At 31.9% G+C, this 20,041-nt stretch overlaps 2 protein-coding genes across 2 annotated transcripts in view; one reads left to right on the top strand and one right to left on the bottom strand.

Annotated features, from left to right (window-relative positions):
* Positions 1-9,989: 9,989 nt before the first annotated feature.
* Positions 9,990-20,041, bottom strand: part of LOC149093228 (uncharacterized) — a 75,242-nt gene continuing 65,190 nt past the window's right edge. The window contains exon 3 of the mRNA XM_089269693.1: positions 9,990-10,058. The gene's annotated coding sequence lies outside the window, so the exon portion shown is untranslated. The remainder of the gene's footprint in view (positions 10,059-20,041) is intronic.
* LOC149093237 (uncharacterized) lies at positions 11,239-11,727 on the top strand. The gene has a single exon (XM_089269302.1). It carries the CDS (start codon positions 11,239-11,241, stop codon positions 11,725-11,727), a length of 489 nt encoding a protein of 162 aa, XP_089125428.1.

Below are 20,041 nucleotides of genomic sequence, written 5' to 3'. Positions count from 1 at the left end.
TCAAGCAATAATCAACAGTACCCTTAAGGTAGCGGTAAATTCGTTTCACTGCTTGCCAGTGAATGTTACTTGGATTTACCATGAACTGTCCAACAACTCCAACTGCAAATGAAATGTCAGGTCTAGTGCAAGTAGACAAATAAATTAAAGCTCCTACTGCACTTGAATAAGGAATGTTATTGGTTTTGTTGGTTTCATCAATTTTGTGCAGTTTCAATGATAAGTCAGACGGAGTATTCACTGGTTTACAATTGTCCATATTGTAACGTTTAAGAATAGTTTTGATGTATTTTGATTGATTTAAGCTTAAAGTTCCAATTTTATCATCAACAACAAACTCAATACCCAAGAATGATCTGACATGACCAAGATCTTTCATCATGAATTGTGAACACATTTGTTCTTTCAAGAATTTTATATGTTGGATTGATTTACCAAATATCAAAAGATCATCAACATATATAAGCAAATATATCTTTTTGTTCTCTTCACCTCGAAAATATAAACAGTTATCTGATTGGACTCGTTTAAATCCAATTTTCATCATGAAGTCATTAAATAAAAGATTCCAAGCTCTACCCGATTGTTTAAGTCCATAAAGACTTCTTTTCAATTTACAAACTAGATCTTCATTTCCAATAAACCCTTCAGGTTGCTCCATGTAAATATCTTCCTCTAGTTTACCATTAAGGTAAGCAGTCTTAACATCCATTTGATTTATAATATAACCATATTTTAAGCTCAACGCAATCAAAAAACGCAAAGTTGTAAATTTTGCTACTGGAGCAAATGTTTCTGAATAATCAGTTCCTCTTTTTTGTGTAAAACCTTTAGCAACTAGACGTGCTTTGAACTGTTTTTCGTCGAAATTGTTCTTGAGCTTGAAAACTTATTTATTTTTGATAATATTGACATCAGTTGGTCGCTTCACTAATACCCAAGTACCGGCATTGATCAATGATTGGTACTCTTCTTGTGTAGCTTTTGACCATTGATCACCTTCAGTTGAATTAATAGCTTCCAAATATGTTTCTGGTTCATTGTTCATGGTTAACAATAAATGATCATCATATTTGGTACTAATTTCAGCTACTTCTTCATCATTGTCAATCAAATCAGATTTATCAACTTCATCAACAAGAGTGATATCATTTGGTGCTGAATCATTTTGCTTCAGTAAAATACTTTTCTCATCAAACTTAACATCACGTGCGTAAATAACCTTGTTATCAACTGGATTGATTAAACGATAACCTTTTTTGTTGACTCCATACCCAGTGAAGATTGCTTCAATCGTTTTTGGTGAAATTTTGGATCGTTTTTCTGGTGGTAATAAAACATAAGCCTTACAACCAAATATTTTTAAATGCTTTATTATTGGCTTTCTACCTTTCCAACGTTCGAATGGTGTAATATTATTGATCGACTTCGCTGGACAACGATTCCGTATATAACCAGATGTAACAATAGCTTCAGCCCAATATCTCAATGGAAGTTCAGCCTGATGCAACATTGAGCAAGCCATTTCGCGGAGAGTTCTGTTCATTCTTTCTGCTACTCCATTTTGTTCATGAATATATGCAATTGAAGTTTCATGTTTTATTCCTCTCTCTTTCAAATAATCTTCAAACTCAGTTGAACAATATTCACGACCATTATCTGTTCTCAATATTTTAATTGGTTTACCATGTAAGTTCATAACTTCAGCTTCGTAAATCTTGAATTGGTCAAAAATTTGACTTCTGTCTTTAATTGGAATAACCTTAACCCAATTAGACCAATCATCAATGAATGTAACAAAATATTTCAAGCCAGTAAATGAGTGAGTTCGTATTGGTCCACAAATATCAGAATGAACAAGATCTAAAACACTCTCTGTTGATACAGAATTTCGTGCTGCCTTATTTGATTTAGTCATTTTGCCTTTCAAGCAACCCTTGCAAATATCAGATTTTTGTCCGTTTAGATTGACTCCAATCACTACTTCATTGCGAATCATCTTCGATAGTGCATCATAATTGAGATGTCCATATCGTAAATGCCAAAGATTAATATCATCGTACTTTTGATCATCTTTTAATGTTAACAATTTGTCTATTTCTGCAGTACAACAATTGAGATAGTAAAGTCTTCCTTTTCGTTCACCGGTTACAAGTAATTCATTGTCAAGAAATACTTTACATTTACCACTCTTAAATATGATTTCTGCACCAGAATCTTCTGATTGTCCCAATGAAATCAAATTAAGGTGCAATTTTGGTACGTAATAAACATTTTTCAAAGTAAACTTCATTCCTGAATCAGATATCAGAGCAATATTACCAATACCTTGTACCTCAATATTAGTTCCATCTCCTTGAGTCACTAGTTTACCTTCTGTTTCAGAATAATCAATGAACCAATTTCGGTTCGAACACATGTGATTACTTGCACCAGAATCGATAATCCAAAGCTCCTCTTCTTCTTTACCATCAATCATGGTTAGAGCTCTTTCTTTTTGACCGTTGACCTGTTTGACCTTCGTTTCACCAATTTTACTCGATGATTGAGCAAAATTTTTAGTGCCATCAATGTTCAACTTTGGACAGTCACGTTTGTAGTGACCTTTTTCTTGACAGTTATAACATTTGAAGCTTTTATTTTTCTTAAATTTCCCTTTAATTTTGACTACCAAAGCAGTTTCATCTGATTGTCTATTTTCACCTTTGATGTTAACCTCTTCTTGCAATAATCCTGCCAAAAGATCTTCATACTTAATATCATTCAATATTACTCTGATGGCTGAGACAAAATGTTTGTAATCTGAAGGCAATTTACTCAAGACTTCAATTACTTTATCTTCATCTGTAATTTTATCACCACAACTTGATAAATCAGACCATAAGTTTTCCAATTCAGAGATGAAATCAATAATAGCTTGTCCACTTTTAACCTTAAGATTACTTAATTTCTGTTTCAAAATAAGCTTCTTCGATAAATCTTTTCGTTCAAAAGTTGTCTCTAAAATTGACCAAACCTCCTTAGCACTCTTGGCATTTTTAATCAATACAATATATTTTGATGAAACACAGCAACATAATAACCCAAGAGCCTTTTCATCTTGTCGTTTGAATATAGCCAATTTACCTTCACCGACGATAGATTCAGATTTTTCATTAATAGCATCCCATAGACCTTCTCTTTTCAAATAATTCATCATTTTGAATTTCCATGATGAGAAGTCAGTGCCATTGAATTTATCAATAAGATTCATTGAGCTCGAACCAATTTCTGACAGCGTAGCTGAACCCATAACCAGTTGGTTAATATTGGAATAACTCGAGCAGTTGAACAAGTTTAAAGATAAATTTATTGAATGTTACTTAATGAATTAGCGAATACTGAATAGTGAGATATTATATCGAGAGAAAATGGTTAAAAGTTAAATTGTCTAACATTGAATTAACTTAACTAATTGTTGCCTTTAAAACAGTATTGTTTAGCAACAATCAAAACCAAGATAATGTGAAATGTTCATTGTTACCAATTCATTGAAATCCCTAGCAAGCGCCAATGCTTTGCCCGTTTCATATATTATTTACCAATATCTTTTGGTACTGTTTTTGGTTTATTGATATCATCTTTTGATTGTATTTTAGGGCAATCAGGACTTTTTTACCACAGATACAGCATCGAAAGTAAATTTAGAGCTGGTTACATTATCTTTTGCACATTGTTCGGTAACCAAGCGTATTTTAGTAGCAAATTTGCAGAGATAAATTAAGCACAATCAACATCAACCCGAAAGATACAACTTATAATAAGATGAAGGCTATTGTTTCTGCATATCGTGAATCGAACACTTTCTCCAATCACAGTTTTCAGGCCGATGGCAAAAATTTCTTTCTCCAATCAATCAACAGTTCTCTCAATTTATTTTTCTAGATAAGTACATATTCATATTTAACTTTGAAAGTTACACTGGAATTATGAGTTTCATCTGAAAATCTGATTCCATAACTGTACAAAAGGTGATCGAAGTTTCGAATTTGACCTCGATTTTCTCGAAAACTGTCGATGAGAGAAATTTTTCAATAGCAGTAATGGACTCAATTGCATGCCCCTGTAAACTCCTAAAGTCCCTACTCGCAACTAAAAATCAAAGTTTTTATAAATAGTCCTTAGCATTATATTTCAAAGCAAGCCTTTTAGGCGAATCATCTCGTTTAAAATTTGATTCCAGTATTTGCCAAACTTCTTTTGCGGTCTTAGACTTTCTGATCAAAAACAACATATTTTGAAGCAACACAACAACATATCGAACCAAATGCTTTACCGTTTGACGCTATCAAATCAAATTAAACTCATTGAAACGATTAGCTTATACAAATAAATGAATTAAATCAATACAACTTTAATGTTTATTCCTTTCGCGTGGTTAAAGGGTAATAAGGTTGAGTTATCGTAGTAAGGCTACTTCGTACATATTTCAACACAAAAAACAATACAATATGCGTAAAAACAGCAGAAAAATCACACTGTGTTCTTTAGTATTGTGAAAAATCTATGGTATCAAAGCCCTTAACCCTGTAACTACGAGGAAATGCTTCTTCCAGTTCAACAATTATCAATCTCAAGCTTGTCCAGAATATGTTGCGGGTCATTTTCTGAAATCATTCGTTAACAATTATAAAAATTATCCTGCAAATAAACTTCATCATGTCTAGCAAAGATTGCTAAGAATGCGTTCGTTTTAAAATAATCACATTCCTTTTGGGATATTCCGATGAGAGAAACAAAACATTCGCAATTTACTCAATTGAGCTGATTTATTTAATTATTTGCATAAGCGATAATGACATTTTCTACATCTTCACTGTTTAGTTTCGTTTAGAATTGTTTAGCATAGATACAATACACGAAATTTTGAGTCAGTTATCATGTTGAAATTTTCACAGACATCATTTGTCAATCTGCGGACTTCCATGCTTCGCAACACAATTATCTACTTCTGTAGCATGAAAGTATTCTATTGAACAAATCCCGCATTTGTAGATACCATGAGTCATTGTATGTGCTTTAATTTTCGCTGGCCACTTCGTTTGGTAATCGCAGTCGAAAAAACCACAGTTGAAAATTAATTTTCTGCCTAATTCAACTTCTTTTTTTTCACTGATACATTCGAATGTTGGCATAGTTTTTATAACAGCTCGAGATGAACATAATTTTCGATTTGAATGAATGCTTCCATTATCCTTAGCCAGCACATGGAATGAAAAATGCTGATTAATTGCAATTCAGTCATGATTAGCATGAAAAAGTATAACTTATTAAAAAGGACTGATGAATAGAATTTTACATGTAATAAATCGATATTCAAAATTTGAAATGCAAATAATTTTGAAGATTTTCGGAAAAAACGCCGAAGCCATAATTGCATGAGTTTTGTATTGGATAACTTGAGCTGTTTGTATCTTAAGATTAAGCTAAACTACAAAATTCTGCGCACAATAAATGATTACATCTTGATCCATAGGTTTAGTTAAAAGACTTTTCGCGAATCAACAGTCAAAGCATGATTGGTATTGGTCTGTATACTCTTTAAGTGAGCACAAGTAAACTAGGTTTTATCTTAATTAGCTATTTCAAATATTATCCTGATTTAATTATGTCCGTCGAACTGAATTTAGACCTTTTTTGCTTCTCAGCTACTAACTCATCAACAATTGGACACAAAAACATACATGACATGTTTTTAAACGTTTTTTGAAGTACTGTAATTGTTAAACTGAATTCTGATATAGGATGGTCAGTGGATTACGGCTTTATCGTAAAGTTTCAATAAATAATCAGGTTTTTAGCAGTCAACAGTCAATTCATGATAGGTATCAGTATTTTTTCATTTTGCGTAATTGGCTAGATAGAGCTAGATTGCTTTCAGCTTAGATTCATGTCTGTCATCATAAAGAATTCACTACGGCATTTAATTTAAAAAAACTAGTTTTAGACATTTTGCACCTTGCTACTCATGAACGATTGGACAGAATAACTGCAATATTTATTTTGTTGATCAGAGCAAACCAAGGGAGCGCTTATTGCCAATATTTTTTTTAGAGTTTTCGCAGCTGCCTGTAATTTCAGACAATTATGATAAGATACCACAAAAATCATTTCTCATAATCGCAGCCCGATAGTAATATTAACTAAAAAGCTTTTAACAATTTAATGCTTAAAATCAAGAATCGTAAATTTCGCTTTTGATCGACTCTCATAATTGAACCTTCAATGATATATTCATGAAGTCAACGAAAATTATTCTTTTTGTATTTTTGATAGATAGCATACTAATCTCTTTGCAAAAATCAATCAGTTCCATGTAATTATCGAAAAACATCGACAAATTGAAAAAAAGAGCCGAGCAAATCAAAAAGGAGACCCTTTAATTTTTTCACGATTTTTGTCACTTTGACGAATGACCTTTTTTGATCGAAATTGTTCTAATTTCTTAATTAAAGTTTGCATTTCCACCAAATTAACTGGGAGATAATTACAACTAATTATCTTTCATTTTGAGTACATTTCATCAAAAATAGTTGAATCAATTTGAAACAATTAATATTCAAATTTCCCTCAGTTAGCTTTGATCAACCTAATATTTACGTATTTATATACAGTAAATCCTCGGTTAATGCATAACTCAGTTAATGCATAAAACAGCTCCACCTAACGTTAATTAGTCATAAATAGTCTAATTTTCAGTGTTAATTTGGTGAAAAAACAACGCCATCTTTCTGATTTTTGCTGGAAGCTTAACCCACATTTTTATGCATCAACTGAGGACTTACAGTATACTTAAATTGTAAGCAAATATACAGGGTGTAAATTTCAAATACGCGGTTTTGAATCGCTAATTACTTTTTTGTTCTTTGTCCGATTTCGAAATTTTTTCGATTAAATGTAGCCAAATAGTGCGAGTTTTGTTCACAATAGTGCGAAAATTTAAGTAATTACCTCAAGCGCGAAAAATTTCGTCTCAAAGTCAAAAAAGTTTATTTTCGCCTCAAATAACCTCAAAACACTTTCGCATAAATATTTTTTGCCTGAAAAATGCAAAAAAATTATCTAACGAATGATGTCCATTTTGTGGCTAAATGATTTTGTCTGCGAAAAATATCGGATATTGAAGGTAGGCAAAACGCGCATTGAACAATGACACTTTATTTTGGATTGGTCTACTTTTCTAATCATGATATTTTCACTCAAAAAATTTAATCATACAATATTTTAAGATTAGAATTATCTGATTTTTTAATTTTCCAATCTTGAATCCTGGCATAAAAAATTCTGGATTCGACTATTTCCGAAACAAAAATCAACTTTTAACTTTGAGGCGAAATTTCTCGCACTTGATGTAATCACATAAATTTTCAAACTATAATGAACAAAACGTGCACTATTTGACTACATATAATCGAAAAAAATTTCGAAATCGGACAAAGAACAAAAATGTTATTAGCGATTTGAAACCGCGTATTTTACATTTACACCCTGTAGATGTGAGTATCGCTATGAGGTGGACAATAAGTGATTACTATTTTATATTACAAAATTAGCTGAGAAATTGACGATAATTTTCAAATACACGAAGCTCTATGGCTGAGCTGTTATATTCACCAATATTTGCGAAACAAACAACAATAAATTTTATATGAACTGATGGTCAGGCAAACTGCATTAATTACTCTCCAATGTATTCAATCTTGATAAATTACAAGATCCTTTCTATACATTCAGATCTGCTTCAATTCTTTGAATATGAAATCTAGGCCTTCTTGCATGCGATCAAAAAATCGAAACTTACAATGTTTTGTTGATGGTCAAGTTGATGGTGGAGTTGATACATTACTAAAAATAAAAACAACTGTTTGCACAGATTCAAAAAAATTAAATAAAATGATGATGCTGTTACTTATGATGAGAAGCTCATTGGTTTTCGTTCATTCGTTGGTTCAACACCTCGCTAGATGATTTCATTTATCACAAGTGGAGTTGAACAAGCAATTCATTCTTATCGCAATATAATGAAGCAAGTGTTACCAAATAAGTTTAAGCGTTATGTATCACGTTTATCTAATCTATTAATCTTATTAGATGTGTAATGTTATATTCAATGACTTTCAAGAAGAATACATTGTGAGATATTCAGCATAAAATTGTTCAACTTATTACTTAATCAGTTTAAGATTCAATTATCTATTCAAATAAATTTGATTTAAAATAATATCTCGAACGGAGATTTACTTTTTTCACAGGGTCCTGGTTATCGCAAACATCTGCTTATTATAATTGATCATTCGCTTAATGAATTTAAAAGTGTCAATAAACCTTCAACTCACCAAGAAACTCGGAGTCAATTCCATTGGATAAAAATTTGAAAGTCTTGAGAAGCCATGCCAGTGTAACTAATACTAGGAACTTACCCAGCAAATCAAATCTCGTATTAATTTCAGTTTTGCTAATTCAATGATCAAATGATGCAATTTTATGTTTAGAATGCATTACTGATTTCCGAGTCTTGTCAAATGATTTCAAATTACTAGATGATCTTAATATAATTGACTAGATTGAGAATAACAAATTTAATTGTTAAATTCAACCCTTGAATATTAAGTTTTTTAATTAGCCACTCGACTCGATCCGAAACTAGCTAAGTGAGCCTACAGATGTTTCTACAGCCTTTCTTACTTTAAATGTAATGTAAAAAACTATTGTAAATACTTTTACTCAGTTCTGTATTGCAAATACAAAGAACTCATGGCTGAGGTTTAGTTCTTAAAGATGTCTTAAGGTACATTGAAAAATTATATGTTGGTTTAAAACTTTCATGATCAAATTATTTTGATGAAATTAAAAGCTTAAGAACTTCGTTAAAACTTGTTATAATAAAAGTCTAGATAAAAGTTTCATAGATGGCGCGGTGGAAAAAATTGCGCCATTTCTTGAATAAACTGGTTTTTTTGATTTTATCACAACATCGAACAGTGATTTTTCCTAACAACGAAGCGTATAATGAGGACCAAAGAGTAAAGTAATAAGAGGTGTCACGAGATACGCTCAAATTAAGGTTGAGATTTAATTCTCCAGTTCACTCTCAGAAGGCGCTTTCAGTGAAATTTATACAAAAAAATGAAAACAAACATTAATCAAACATTAATCAAACCTTAATCAAATCTTAATCAAATAGTTGGGCAAATCAATGAGCTTTTAATTTCCAGTGCCATCTGACAGTGACCGAATTAATTAAATCTCAACTTGAAAGATTTAACATCTTCATGCTCTCTCTTGTTACCTTACTCTTTGATGAGGACTGATTTATGTTTGATTTTTTGGATTAACTATTATTAGTAATTATAACATTATGAAAGACTTTCGTAATATTTGTAAGTTTCCACTGTCATTATCAGACAATCAAATTTTCTCGGTTTTTGAAGAGTCAACTGATGGAAGAGTATACTTTTTGCAACTGATGCTGTGTTTAATGTGTTTACTACTTATGTTTACTGATTTGTCGGACTATTTCTAATCAACAATACATATAATAATTTTGGAAATTCATCTCATCAATTTGATAATCTATCTGCTGTAAGTTTACCTTCCATTTTAAATTTAAATTACTCATGATAATTATGCTCAACCTTGCATCTTGCCTGCTGTAAATTTAGAAATTAACAGTTCAGATTTGACAATTACCAGGATTATTAAGACAGGGATTTTCATCATCTCTTTAGATCGGCTAATTATTGGTTCTAATCTATGAGCATGAAATAGTAAATAGACTCTTGCAACCATTTCGCTTATTATGGGGAAAGTTTTGATTGACCAGTTTAAAACTTACCTAGAAATTTTGAACTGGGCCTGAAATGCTTCCTTTGATAGTTGTCAAATTTTCAACCAAATCTAAAGCTTATCTTAAATCCAGTGAACTATTTGTAATTAATCAACATTAAAGCTCTTATGTTTACTTCTTTTATTTTTATTAACGCTGCTGTCAATTCAAAAAATCAACAAATAGATACATCAACTAGCACTTGGATACATCGAATTAAAGGGGAGACGATTTTGTTCTTGCCGTCTTTTCTATACTTTTCTATACTAACTCTAATACTTTTTCCCGACTTTTGGAATGCTTTAGCTTTTGCTGAAATTTTTGTAACTCTATCTTGAATTTCAGTTTTTGTCAGCAAGTCATCAACCAACTTATGGATTTCATCTTCATCGTATCTGAATGGATCAATTCTCAATTCAAGTCTTCAAGCCTTTGTGCATTGTCCAACTGATCATAAAACATTGGCAATATGATCATTTTCTCACCGAAGTAAAGTGTCTCCACAGTTGTATTATTACCTCCATGAGTTAGAACCAAATCAACTTTGGGCAGGATAGCAAGTTTCATAACATAATTTTCACCCCACATGTTATCTGGTAAAGTAAGCGCATCACCGCGAGGGCCCTTGGATACGATAAAGCGATGTTTCTTTTGGAGAAAGTATCAATTGAACGTTTCATCAAGGTTATATGATGCATATTGAAAGATAAATCAATTTTCCAGGTTAACTTTAATCCTTACAGCTGTAAATTGTTGAAGTTAACAGTTAACAATGAACAGTATTGTTGTCCATTCACAATTAGAGCAATTGATACATTTATCTATCCTTTACGATTATCCTTGATTTAACTTGATTTCATTATTACATTATGAAAGTCAGTCTTGATTACTCCGTTCAAGTGTTAATGATTAAACCAATACAGTCTAAACGAAATATTTAACAGGTTATGGGCTCATCGTGCTTCGTTTATTAGTTGCGTTTAAAGGTATTGTTTTATTAATCGTTGGCGAAACCTATTTACACCATAGAAGATTCAAAATCTATATCAATTGAAAAATTAAACCAGGAAAATTGGGTTAACTGGAAATTCAAGATTAAGTTGATCTGTGAAGATTTGGATTTGTGGAATATTCTTACCGGTGACGAGAAAGGTGATAAGTTGAATGGTCAACAGTTACTGCTTTTGTTAAGAAGCAGAAGAAGTTGAGATTGATTGCTCTTAATGTCGAGGATCAGTTTTTAACTCTCATCAGACTCGAAAGATCCAAGAGCTGCTTGGATTTGTCTTTGCGAAAATTTTGAGAAAATTTGTCTTGCAAATCAGTTCAATTTACGGAAACAATTATTGAATATTAAATATATATCTGGGCTTATGGTCAAGCATATTAATACTCTTATTGATTTGAAGCAAAAATTGGAAGCAATCAATCAGACTGTCAGTGATAATGACATGGTTATTGCATTACTTGGAAGTTTACCGAGTACATATGAAACTCTGATTGTTTCCCTTGAATCTCAATTCGGTTCATCAAAAATTGACTTCAATTTTGTTAAAGGTCGTGTTCTCGAAGAGTATAATCGTAAGCTCAACCTTGATATAGCAAATAATGATAGTCAGATTGCTTTGCTAACCAGTAAATTGAGTATCAACAACAACAACAAGAAGCAAATCAAGGCAATTAATGCTAATAACTTAAGACAAAAGCGCTTTGGAAAGTGCAATTATTGTAAGCAAAAAGGTCATTGGGCTCGAGAGTGTAAAAAGAAACAGAATGACGAAGATAAGATGAAAGATGCTTCTGATTCTGTTAACGTTTCAGCACTAATGGTTAATACTGGAACTAACCATGTTGATCAATAATATACTGACTCTGGTCTTCTTCTCACATGGTTTACAATCTTAAATGGTTTTCTGATTTCAAGTATATTGAAAGTGTACTAATTATCCTTGCAGATGACAGTAGAATTAATGCTATTGGTATTGCTACAGTAACATTGAAAATTGAAACAACTGGTGGTGATGACTTTGACAATTGATGACTTCAGTAAGAAGACATTTGTTTATTTGATGGTGAAAAGAGATCAATCTCAAAGTATTATTATCAAGTTCTTGAAGCGAGTTGGGAATATTAAAAACAAAAATGTAAAAGTATCACGTACAGACGGAGCGAAAGAGTTTATTGCTAAAGAGGTTGAAGATTATTCATCACTCAATGGTATTCAACATCAGCTTTCTGTTCGTTATTCACCTCAGCAAAAGGTTTAGCAGAACTAATGAATCGTACAATAATGGAAACTGTTGTATGTTACATGATGCTAATATGACAGATGAATTTTGGGGTGAAGCTGTTGATACAGCAGTTTATCTTATCAATCGTAGACCTAATTCAAGCATTGACTTTAAAATACCTGAAGAAATTGGGTCAGGTAAACCTATTGTTTTTAGTAAAATAAAGATCTTTGGGTGTTATTGTTACGTTCATGTACCAAAAGAACTCCGAAATAAGTTACCTTCAATAACACGTAAATGTATTTTTCTTGGTTACCCTGAGAATCAAAAGGCATCTAAAGTTTGGGATGAGCTGACGGAAAGTTGATAGTAACTAGAGATGTTGTATTCAATGATGATATCGTTGAAAATTACACTGATTCACCTAACTTGTCCGAGCACCAAAATACAATTGTTAAACCACCTTCATCAATGCTTGAACTTAATAGCAGACAAGACAAAAACATTTGGTTAAAAGCAGCTCAACAAGAAATGAATTCATTGATTGCTAACAAAACATGGGAATTGGTTGATTATCAGGATGAAATGAATGTAATTGATTGTCATTGGGTATTTACTTACAAATTGAATAGTGATGGTTCGATCAATCGAGCTAAGGCAAGATTGGTTGCTATAGCCATTATATTAATGATTTGTTCTGTACATCTTTAGATCCATATAACAGTGAATCAGTGAGTCTCAAAAAAAACCTATTCAAAATTGTCTACGCAACAATCAACGTTGAAGTTTGATAAAATGCGAATATCAGAGAAAAAATAATAAATCTGAAACTCAAGTGATAATAATAGTAGATTGCAATTAATATGGAAAAATTTCGAGATGAAAACTGATAGATTGCAGCATAGTTTTATTGCACCGATCTCATCTCAGGAATAATCAATTGACTTCAATCAAAATTTTTTCCTCATTGAGTACCAATAGATACAATCAAATTACTATCAGCTGGCCAAAGTAAATCAATTCAGAACCAGAAAAGAAACAGAACAATCAGCTAATCTATTTGTATATGTTAGACCAAAGAGTAAAGTAATAAGAGGTGTCACGAGATACGCTCAAATTAAGGTTGAGATTTAATTCTCCAGTTCACTCTCAGAAGGCGCTTTTAGTGAAATTTATACAAAAAAATGAAAACAAACATTAATCAAACATTAATCAAACCTTAATCAAATCTTAATCAAATAGTTGGGCAAATCAATGAGCTTTTAATTTCCAGGGCCATCTGAGAGTGACCGAATTAATTAAATCTCAACTTGAAAGATTTAACATCTTCATGCTCTCTCTTGTTACCTTACTCTTTGTGTTAGACTATACAATTAGTACAATTAAATACAATCTTATATCAACAATGCTCTTAATCTTGGAGCCATTGATTGTTTATATGTTGAAGCATTTAATGGTAAAAAACAGCGTTTTTCAATTAATCTCAAATACACAATGCTAATTGACTTAATAATGTTTCATGACAATATTTTACTCTAGCATTGAAATCGTCAATGCTTTTATGCATAATGGACGGTAAAATATTTAAGATTTATTAATAAATTACATCTATTTTTGTAATTTATCTGGTTTGCTTTCCAATTGTATATTGTAAACCTAATTGACAATTTTTCATTCTCTTCTTTCACTTAGCTTCAAGACCATTTGACTTACAAGTTAAATTTGATTATAATAACTTGAGATCATACAAAGTTATGGTTGATTAAATTAAACCTTCAATCATGAAACTGTCAACTTGATCAAAAATGATATAACGTTTAGCTAGTTATAGCCTAAGAATCTGAAATTTTGTTAGGTTTTGACACACACACACATACGTAATTTAGTAATTAAAAAGCCTACAAATATATTGTTTATCATCCAGTTTGTCTACCTTTTGATTCCAGATTCCAGTCATTTGTTGGTGATAAGGTAAAGTAACTGAATAATGTTTCATAACGGTTGGTCAATCACCTGTACCAGTGTAGAGAAAGTTTAACCAAAGGTTCATCATGTAAGAATAAACCAATCTATCGGAATCCGAGTAATGGGAACAATAACTATAGGGAAAACCAAACATCAGGGAAACATCTTCAGTGTGATAGGCACCAAAGAGTTGTGCCAAGTCAAGATCGCCCAAATGGTTTGATTTGTAGGTATAAGAGTAAAGGTAGACTCTGTTGTATTTTGACCATTGCAAGGACAACATTAAATTAGGACAGTGCCAGCAAATTTCATTGAAAAGGTTGAAAACAGCTTCAGCAATTTGTCTAATATCACCAGTTTTACAGTCATTAAAATAATATTCCAAGATTCTTTCAATGTTGCCAGTTGAATTGGCTTTTAAAACAGTTTTTATCTCATTTCTCATTCTATCTTGAGCCACATCCACATTCCAGGTTATTTGAGTGATACCACGAGCTGATTCAACTGGAACTCGGCCCACTAGAATTGATATGTCACAACGAAAGTCTCCTTTAGATAACATAGAGTCAGAAGATTCAGGAAACATGGGGCTACCATAGAAGGGTAAGAAAATTTCAAGAGAACACATTTCATCCCATTCAAAATCTCTTTGTTTACATCAGGTTGAGCTTCAATCAAATCGTAAGCATCTTTAGCCATTAAACAGTCAACCTCGTACTGAGACAACTAGTCATCAGTAACTTCATTATAATGGCTTTTATCGACATTTAACTCTGAACAGCCAATTTTCTTTCAGTTTTCTCGTCTTGGCCAAAGCAGCGGATCGTGAATCGGTTGCTGATCGTGAGGTTGCCGTTCCTGACAAAATAGCAGCACTTTTAAATAAATATCTTGATTGGGTCGAGAAAAGGTTTAGAGCTGCAAAAGGGGCACCAGAAAAGTGACTGGAAAGGGTTACCTGACCAGGATCACCACCAAAGGCTGCAATGTTTTGTCTTACCCAAATAAGGGCTGCTCGTTGATCATAAAGAGCCAAGTTACCCGGAATTAATTTATCATGGCCATACATTAAACCAAACAAACCTAAACGATAGTTAAAGGTAACTACAACTACGTTTGCCTTGGCTGATAGATAGCCACCATAAAAAAGAGGATCTGCTGATGATAAATAAACAAAAGCACTTCCATGGATGTGAACAGATACAGGTAGTAAAAGTTTAACTGAACCGGTTGATGAGCCTTGTGGTAAGCTATCTAATGGAGGGTAAACATTCATGTACAAACAATCTTCTGATATTGGAACATGTGAGAAGTTTAAGATGAGGGAAATCTTTTGCATACAAGCTGTACCATAATCGAGGCTTTGAAAATCTTGTCCTCATCTCTCCCATCAGCCCCATAACCATTCCTTGACTGTAAGGGTCGAGGCTTTTTAAAACGTAAATCCCCAATTGGTGGTTGAGCATAAGGAATACCCTTTGTCTAATTGATTTAAGTAATTGAGCTAAATTGTGTGTCCTAAGTATTTCAATACTTTCCATTGGTTACTTCAACTAAAGTATTTCAATACTTTCTATTGGTTACTTCAACTAAAGTATATCAATACTTTCCATTGGTCACTTCAACTAAAGTATTTCAATACTTTCCATTGGTTACTTCAACTAAAGTATATCAATACTTTCCATTGGTTACTTCAACTAAAGTATTTCAATACTTTCCATTGGTTACTTCAACTAAAGTATTTAAATAATTTCCATTGGTTACTTCAACTAAAGTATTTCAATACTTCCGTGAACTGAACTCCGTGCTATTCATTAGCTCTTCTACAATCGTTTTTCTGATAGACAAGTTATAGCTAATTTACTTTGTGCCTGTCCTGATTGTAATAGTCACTCTCTGTGCTCTTTAATTTGAATACGAGTTGTGCACCATTATTCATTTCGATCAATTTCTTTAAGTATTTTGCTGCTTGTGTGAAACCCTGGTAGCGAGATCAGATTTTGGCTTCTTGGCTTGGTCTGATTTACCTGTTAAAATTTCCTAGGGTCTTTGAGTGCTGTTCAAAGCTCGTAAACTTTTGTAAAGCTGTTAAAAGTAAAGTTTACTCTAACTTGTATTCTGAAAACTCTTAAATCTTATTAATCAGGATCTGAAAGGCTGAGTGGTCTTTTGACTGTTAATAAAGTATTTCAATTCTTGGTTTAATTGTGACAAACTGTATTTCTATTTTTCGAAATTAATAAAATAATTTCTTTGGCTTTCCAACTGTATATTATAAACCTAATTAACAATTTTTCATTCTCTTCTTTCACTTAGCTGTAAGATCATTTGACACAAAATAATGAGTATTAGAGAAGACAAAATCTTAGATTACTGATAATCTTGGTCAATTTGATTGTGATACCTTTCATAATCTTTAATGAACGACTGTATTTTTTGAATTAAAGTTGCTTTTAATGCGCAAAGATACCAAAAACATGGTACAACTTTATTTTCTATGCTGTATACGCATCTCGCTCCTTTTTTTAATTATTTAATCTCTAATGTTGGATCTAATCATTCACACGAAAAGATTAAAAAAAAATTTATTGTATGCTGTTGATTGGGCAGATTCAGCGCGAGAAGCAGTAAACGATTTCCTAACTTTTCTTGTGCTAATCATTACAACCTGAAAATTGATTTCATCAAATCATTATTCATTTTTGCTTGCATTCCAATTAAAACATTTATTTTTCACTCTCAATTTGGTCTGGTTACTTGGTCATTAAGGGAAGTGACAATCAACTCTAGCTACTTGAAAGCTGTCACCGCTAGTTATTTACCCTAATAAATAAAAAATAAGTTTGTTTACTTAAACTCATTTATTAACATCAATTAAATCAAATTCAATGGATTTCACCTGTTTTATGTAGTCCAATAACACCACCAACTATTCCACCAGCTAAAGTACCATTTGTCCAGTGACTTTTGTCACGGTACTATAAAAAGTTATGAAATCAAGTTATAAAATATTGCATTCGAATTCATGAAAATATAATTAAAATTACTAAATGATTCAAAAGCACATTCTGTACAAGCAAATACTGCTCCAACTATTGCAAAACTTTTTGCATTTGACACCAATTTTATCAGCTGATCGAGATATGGAGGATATTTAGGATAGTTTGGATTATTTATTATGACATTTATTTCAGTTGATTAATATTGAAATAACTCATGTTCAGGAGATCTAGGGTTAGCATCGATTTCAGCTAGTCTCTTAGTTAAATCTTTACCAAAAGTTGTTGAACTTACCACAGAATGAAATGAACTCAATGAATCATTGGAATCCGACTTCTCATCATAATAGGCTGACATGTTGAATAAAGTTTCAGATTCCCAAAAACGGACACAAAAAGTACCAACATGCCCTCACAGGTCTAACCACACCAAAGGAAATTTTTCAATTTGAATTAAGTTGACTATTAATTCAATTAAATTAACTAAATTTTGATTACAAAATTCAACACAACAAGAACTTTTACTGAATTGCTATTCAGATTGCAAAAAGAAAGAATTAAGAATCAATTTGAGAGAAGAAAATTGATTAAAATCAATTAGCAAACAATCAAGTGAACAATGAGTCGCACAAAGACAATGGAAGAGAAACGGTAGAGGAAGGAGTAACTTTCTCCTTCGTTCTCTGTAGTTGTTTGTGTGAGTTACTGTTAATGGCACTTAAAAAAGCTAATAACGACTTTGCGCTAATTTTAAAATTTTGCACTTTTAAACACTTAATGACAATTAAGTTTACTGAGTAAACTTTTTGAGCTCTTAACGTAGGACAAACTTGACCATTATTGTTATCGGTAAAAACAGGGTTTAACATAATCTCTCGATTAGCAGTTTGATAATTTTTGCGTTTCTTTTTCTTTGTTTTAAATTGATAAACTTGATTAAAATCAAGAATCCACTCATCTTCAGCAATAGTTTCAGCATTAGAATCACTTTGATTGGCAAATCATTGGATCATCATTCAAATTTAAATTTAAACTTAAGTTAGAGTTATCATTTAACTCTTGATTCTCTGGAGGGTTGTTATCCTTATCACTTAATTGTTGTTTATCTGTTGATAGATTTAATGGAGGTGTTGATGCGTTATCTTCAAGGGCTAATTTTTCATTGGGAGAGTCTTCATTTTCAGCATAGATTATTGCCATTATTGCATCCATTGCTCCACAGGTTTTACACAATGAATTTCCGATTCATTTAACTCGTCTCCGATTTTATCATTATCAAATTGTTTCAAATCAATCAAAAATAAATAAACATCTTCGTAAAGATCACACTCTCCGTTTGTTTCGCTTATAATAATGTTCCATATTATGTCGGTGAAATCTCTTTCATAGAAGTGCGGCGTTGTTTGCATGAATTGAAAAGTGTCACATTTTTCTTGTAATAACTTGATTATGTTTGCGGGGTTCATTTTTGAACTAATTTTAACTTCATTTTAACTAATTAACAAAATAAATACAAATTAAGCAATATTAGTAGTTTTCAAATAAGCTACTGCACAAAAAGCACGTTCTACTTGACTCAAAAAAACCAAAATGGCCGATCCTTTGGTCAACCATGGTTACTTCCGCTTATTTGCCACACTTTTCTCTTCCTAGAAACAATCTTCAAAATTTTCATTTTCATGCAAAAAATGTCAAAAAACCGTTAAAATACTCAAAACAGCAAAAAAACACCCGAAAACATGAAAAAACATCAAAAATAAGTATATAAATAAGTTTAACATAATTGTCAAAAGTTGAAAAAAATGCCCAAAACAGGTCTCGAACCCGTAACATTCTCTTGGCTTGCCAACTCTCTAACCACTCGACTGTCAAGTGGCTCTGAAAATTAGTTAAATAAACATAATTTTAAAGAAAATACCCAAATTTTAAATCCAAATATTTTAGGGACCACTAGGCTCACAGATGAAATCATTTCGGGTTTTTCATTACTCAATATCCTCTATCGAATGACAATTCTCTCATTCAAAAGAAGCTCGGGTCATTCGTGTACTTCCCTTGTAAATTACATTTTATTCGATTTTTAAGCTGAATCAATGTTCAAATTCAACTAAAAGTTGATGAAAACAATTTTAGTATCTTGGTTCTTTCAACTTATTCAAAATTCTTAGGCTTATGTTTGTTAATTTTTAAATCAATTGTTTTCATCAACTGTTAGTTGAATTTGAACATTGATTCCGCTTAAAAATTGAATAAAATGTAATTTAGTTGAGAGAAGAACGTAATTCTAGTTTAATGATTTTGCCTTTATTCCTAAAGTTAATTAAAACTTTTATTTGTCTTAGTGTTTTGGCACTTGTCGTCTTAGCTTGCACTGGTGCAGTCAAGAATTGAGTTCCGGAAGTGAGTAGCTAAACTCGGTCCTACTTATTGTTGACACAAAAAACCACGCAAAAAATGGATTTTTGCACCAGAGTAATTCCTAAGATCTCATTGACATACACAAACATTTGTGGATTCGTCTTTACTCTAGTGGGCCCAGTTTCAGTTGAATCAGCTCGTGGTATCACTCAAATAACCTGGAATGTCGATGTGTATATTCCGATATATTGGTTTATTCTTACATGATGAACCTTTGGTTAAACTTTCTCTACACTGGTACAGGTGATTGACCAACCGTTATGAAACATTATTCAGTTACTTTACCTTATCACCAACAAATGACTGGAATCTGGAATCAAAAGGTAGACAAACTGGATGATAAACAATATATTTGTAGGCTTTTTAATTACTAAATTACGTATGTGTGTGTGTGTGTGTCAAAACCTAACAAAATTTCAGATTCTTAGGCTATAACTAGCTAAACGTTATATCATTTTTGATCAAGTTGACAGTTTCATGATTGAAGGTTTAATTTAATCAACCATAACTTTGTATGATTTCAAGTTATCATAATCAAATTTAACTTGTAAGTCAAATGATCT

The sequence above is a fragment of the Tetranychus urticae genome, chromosome 3 (genome assembly GCF_039701765.1).
Source record: "Tetranychus urticae isolate SD_2017Ah chromosome 3, NJAU_TeUrti_SD_1.0, whole genome shotgun sequence".
Classification (NCBI taxonomy): Eukaryota; Metazoa; Arthropoda; class Arachnida; order Trombidiformes; family Tetranychidae; genus Tetranychus; species Tetranychus urticae.
The sequence above is the reverse complement of the archived record's forward strand: the minus strand, read 5'-3'. Positions and strand labels throughout refer to the sequence as shown.

Bases quoted from the DNA above. Each gene is read 5' to 3' on its own strand.
- LOC149093237 (XM_089269302.1), top strand. From the start codon at position 11,239: ATGGTCAAGCATATTAATACTCTTATTGATTTGAAGCAAAAATTGGAA.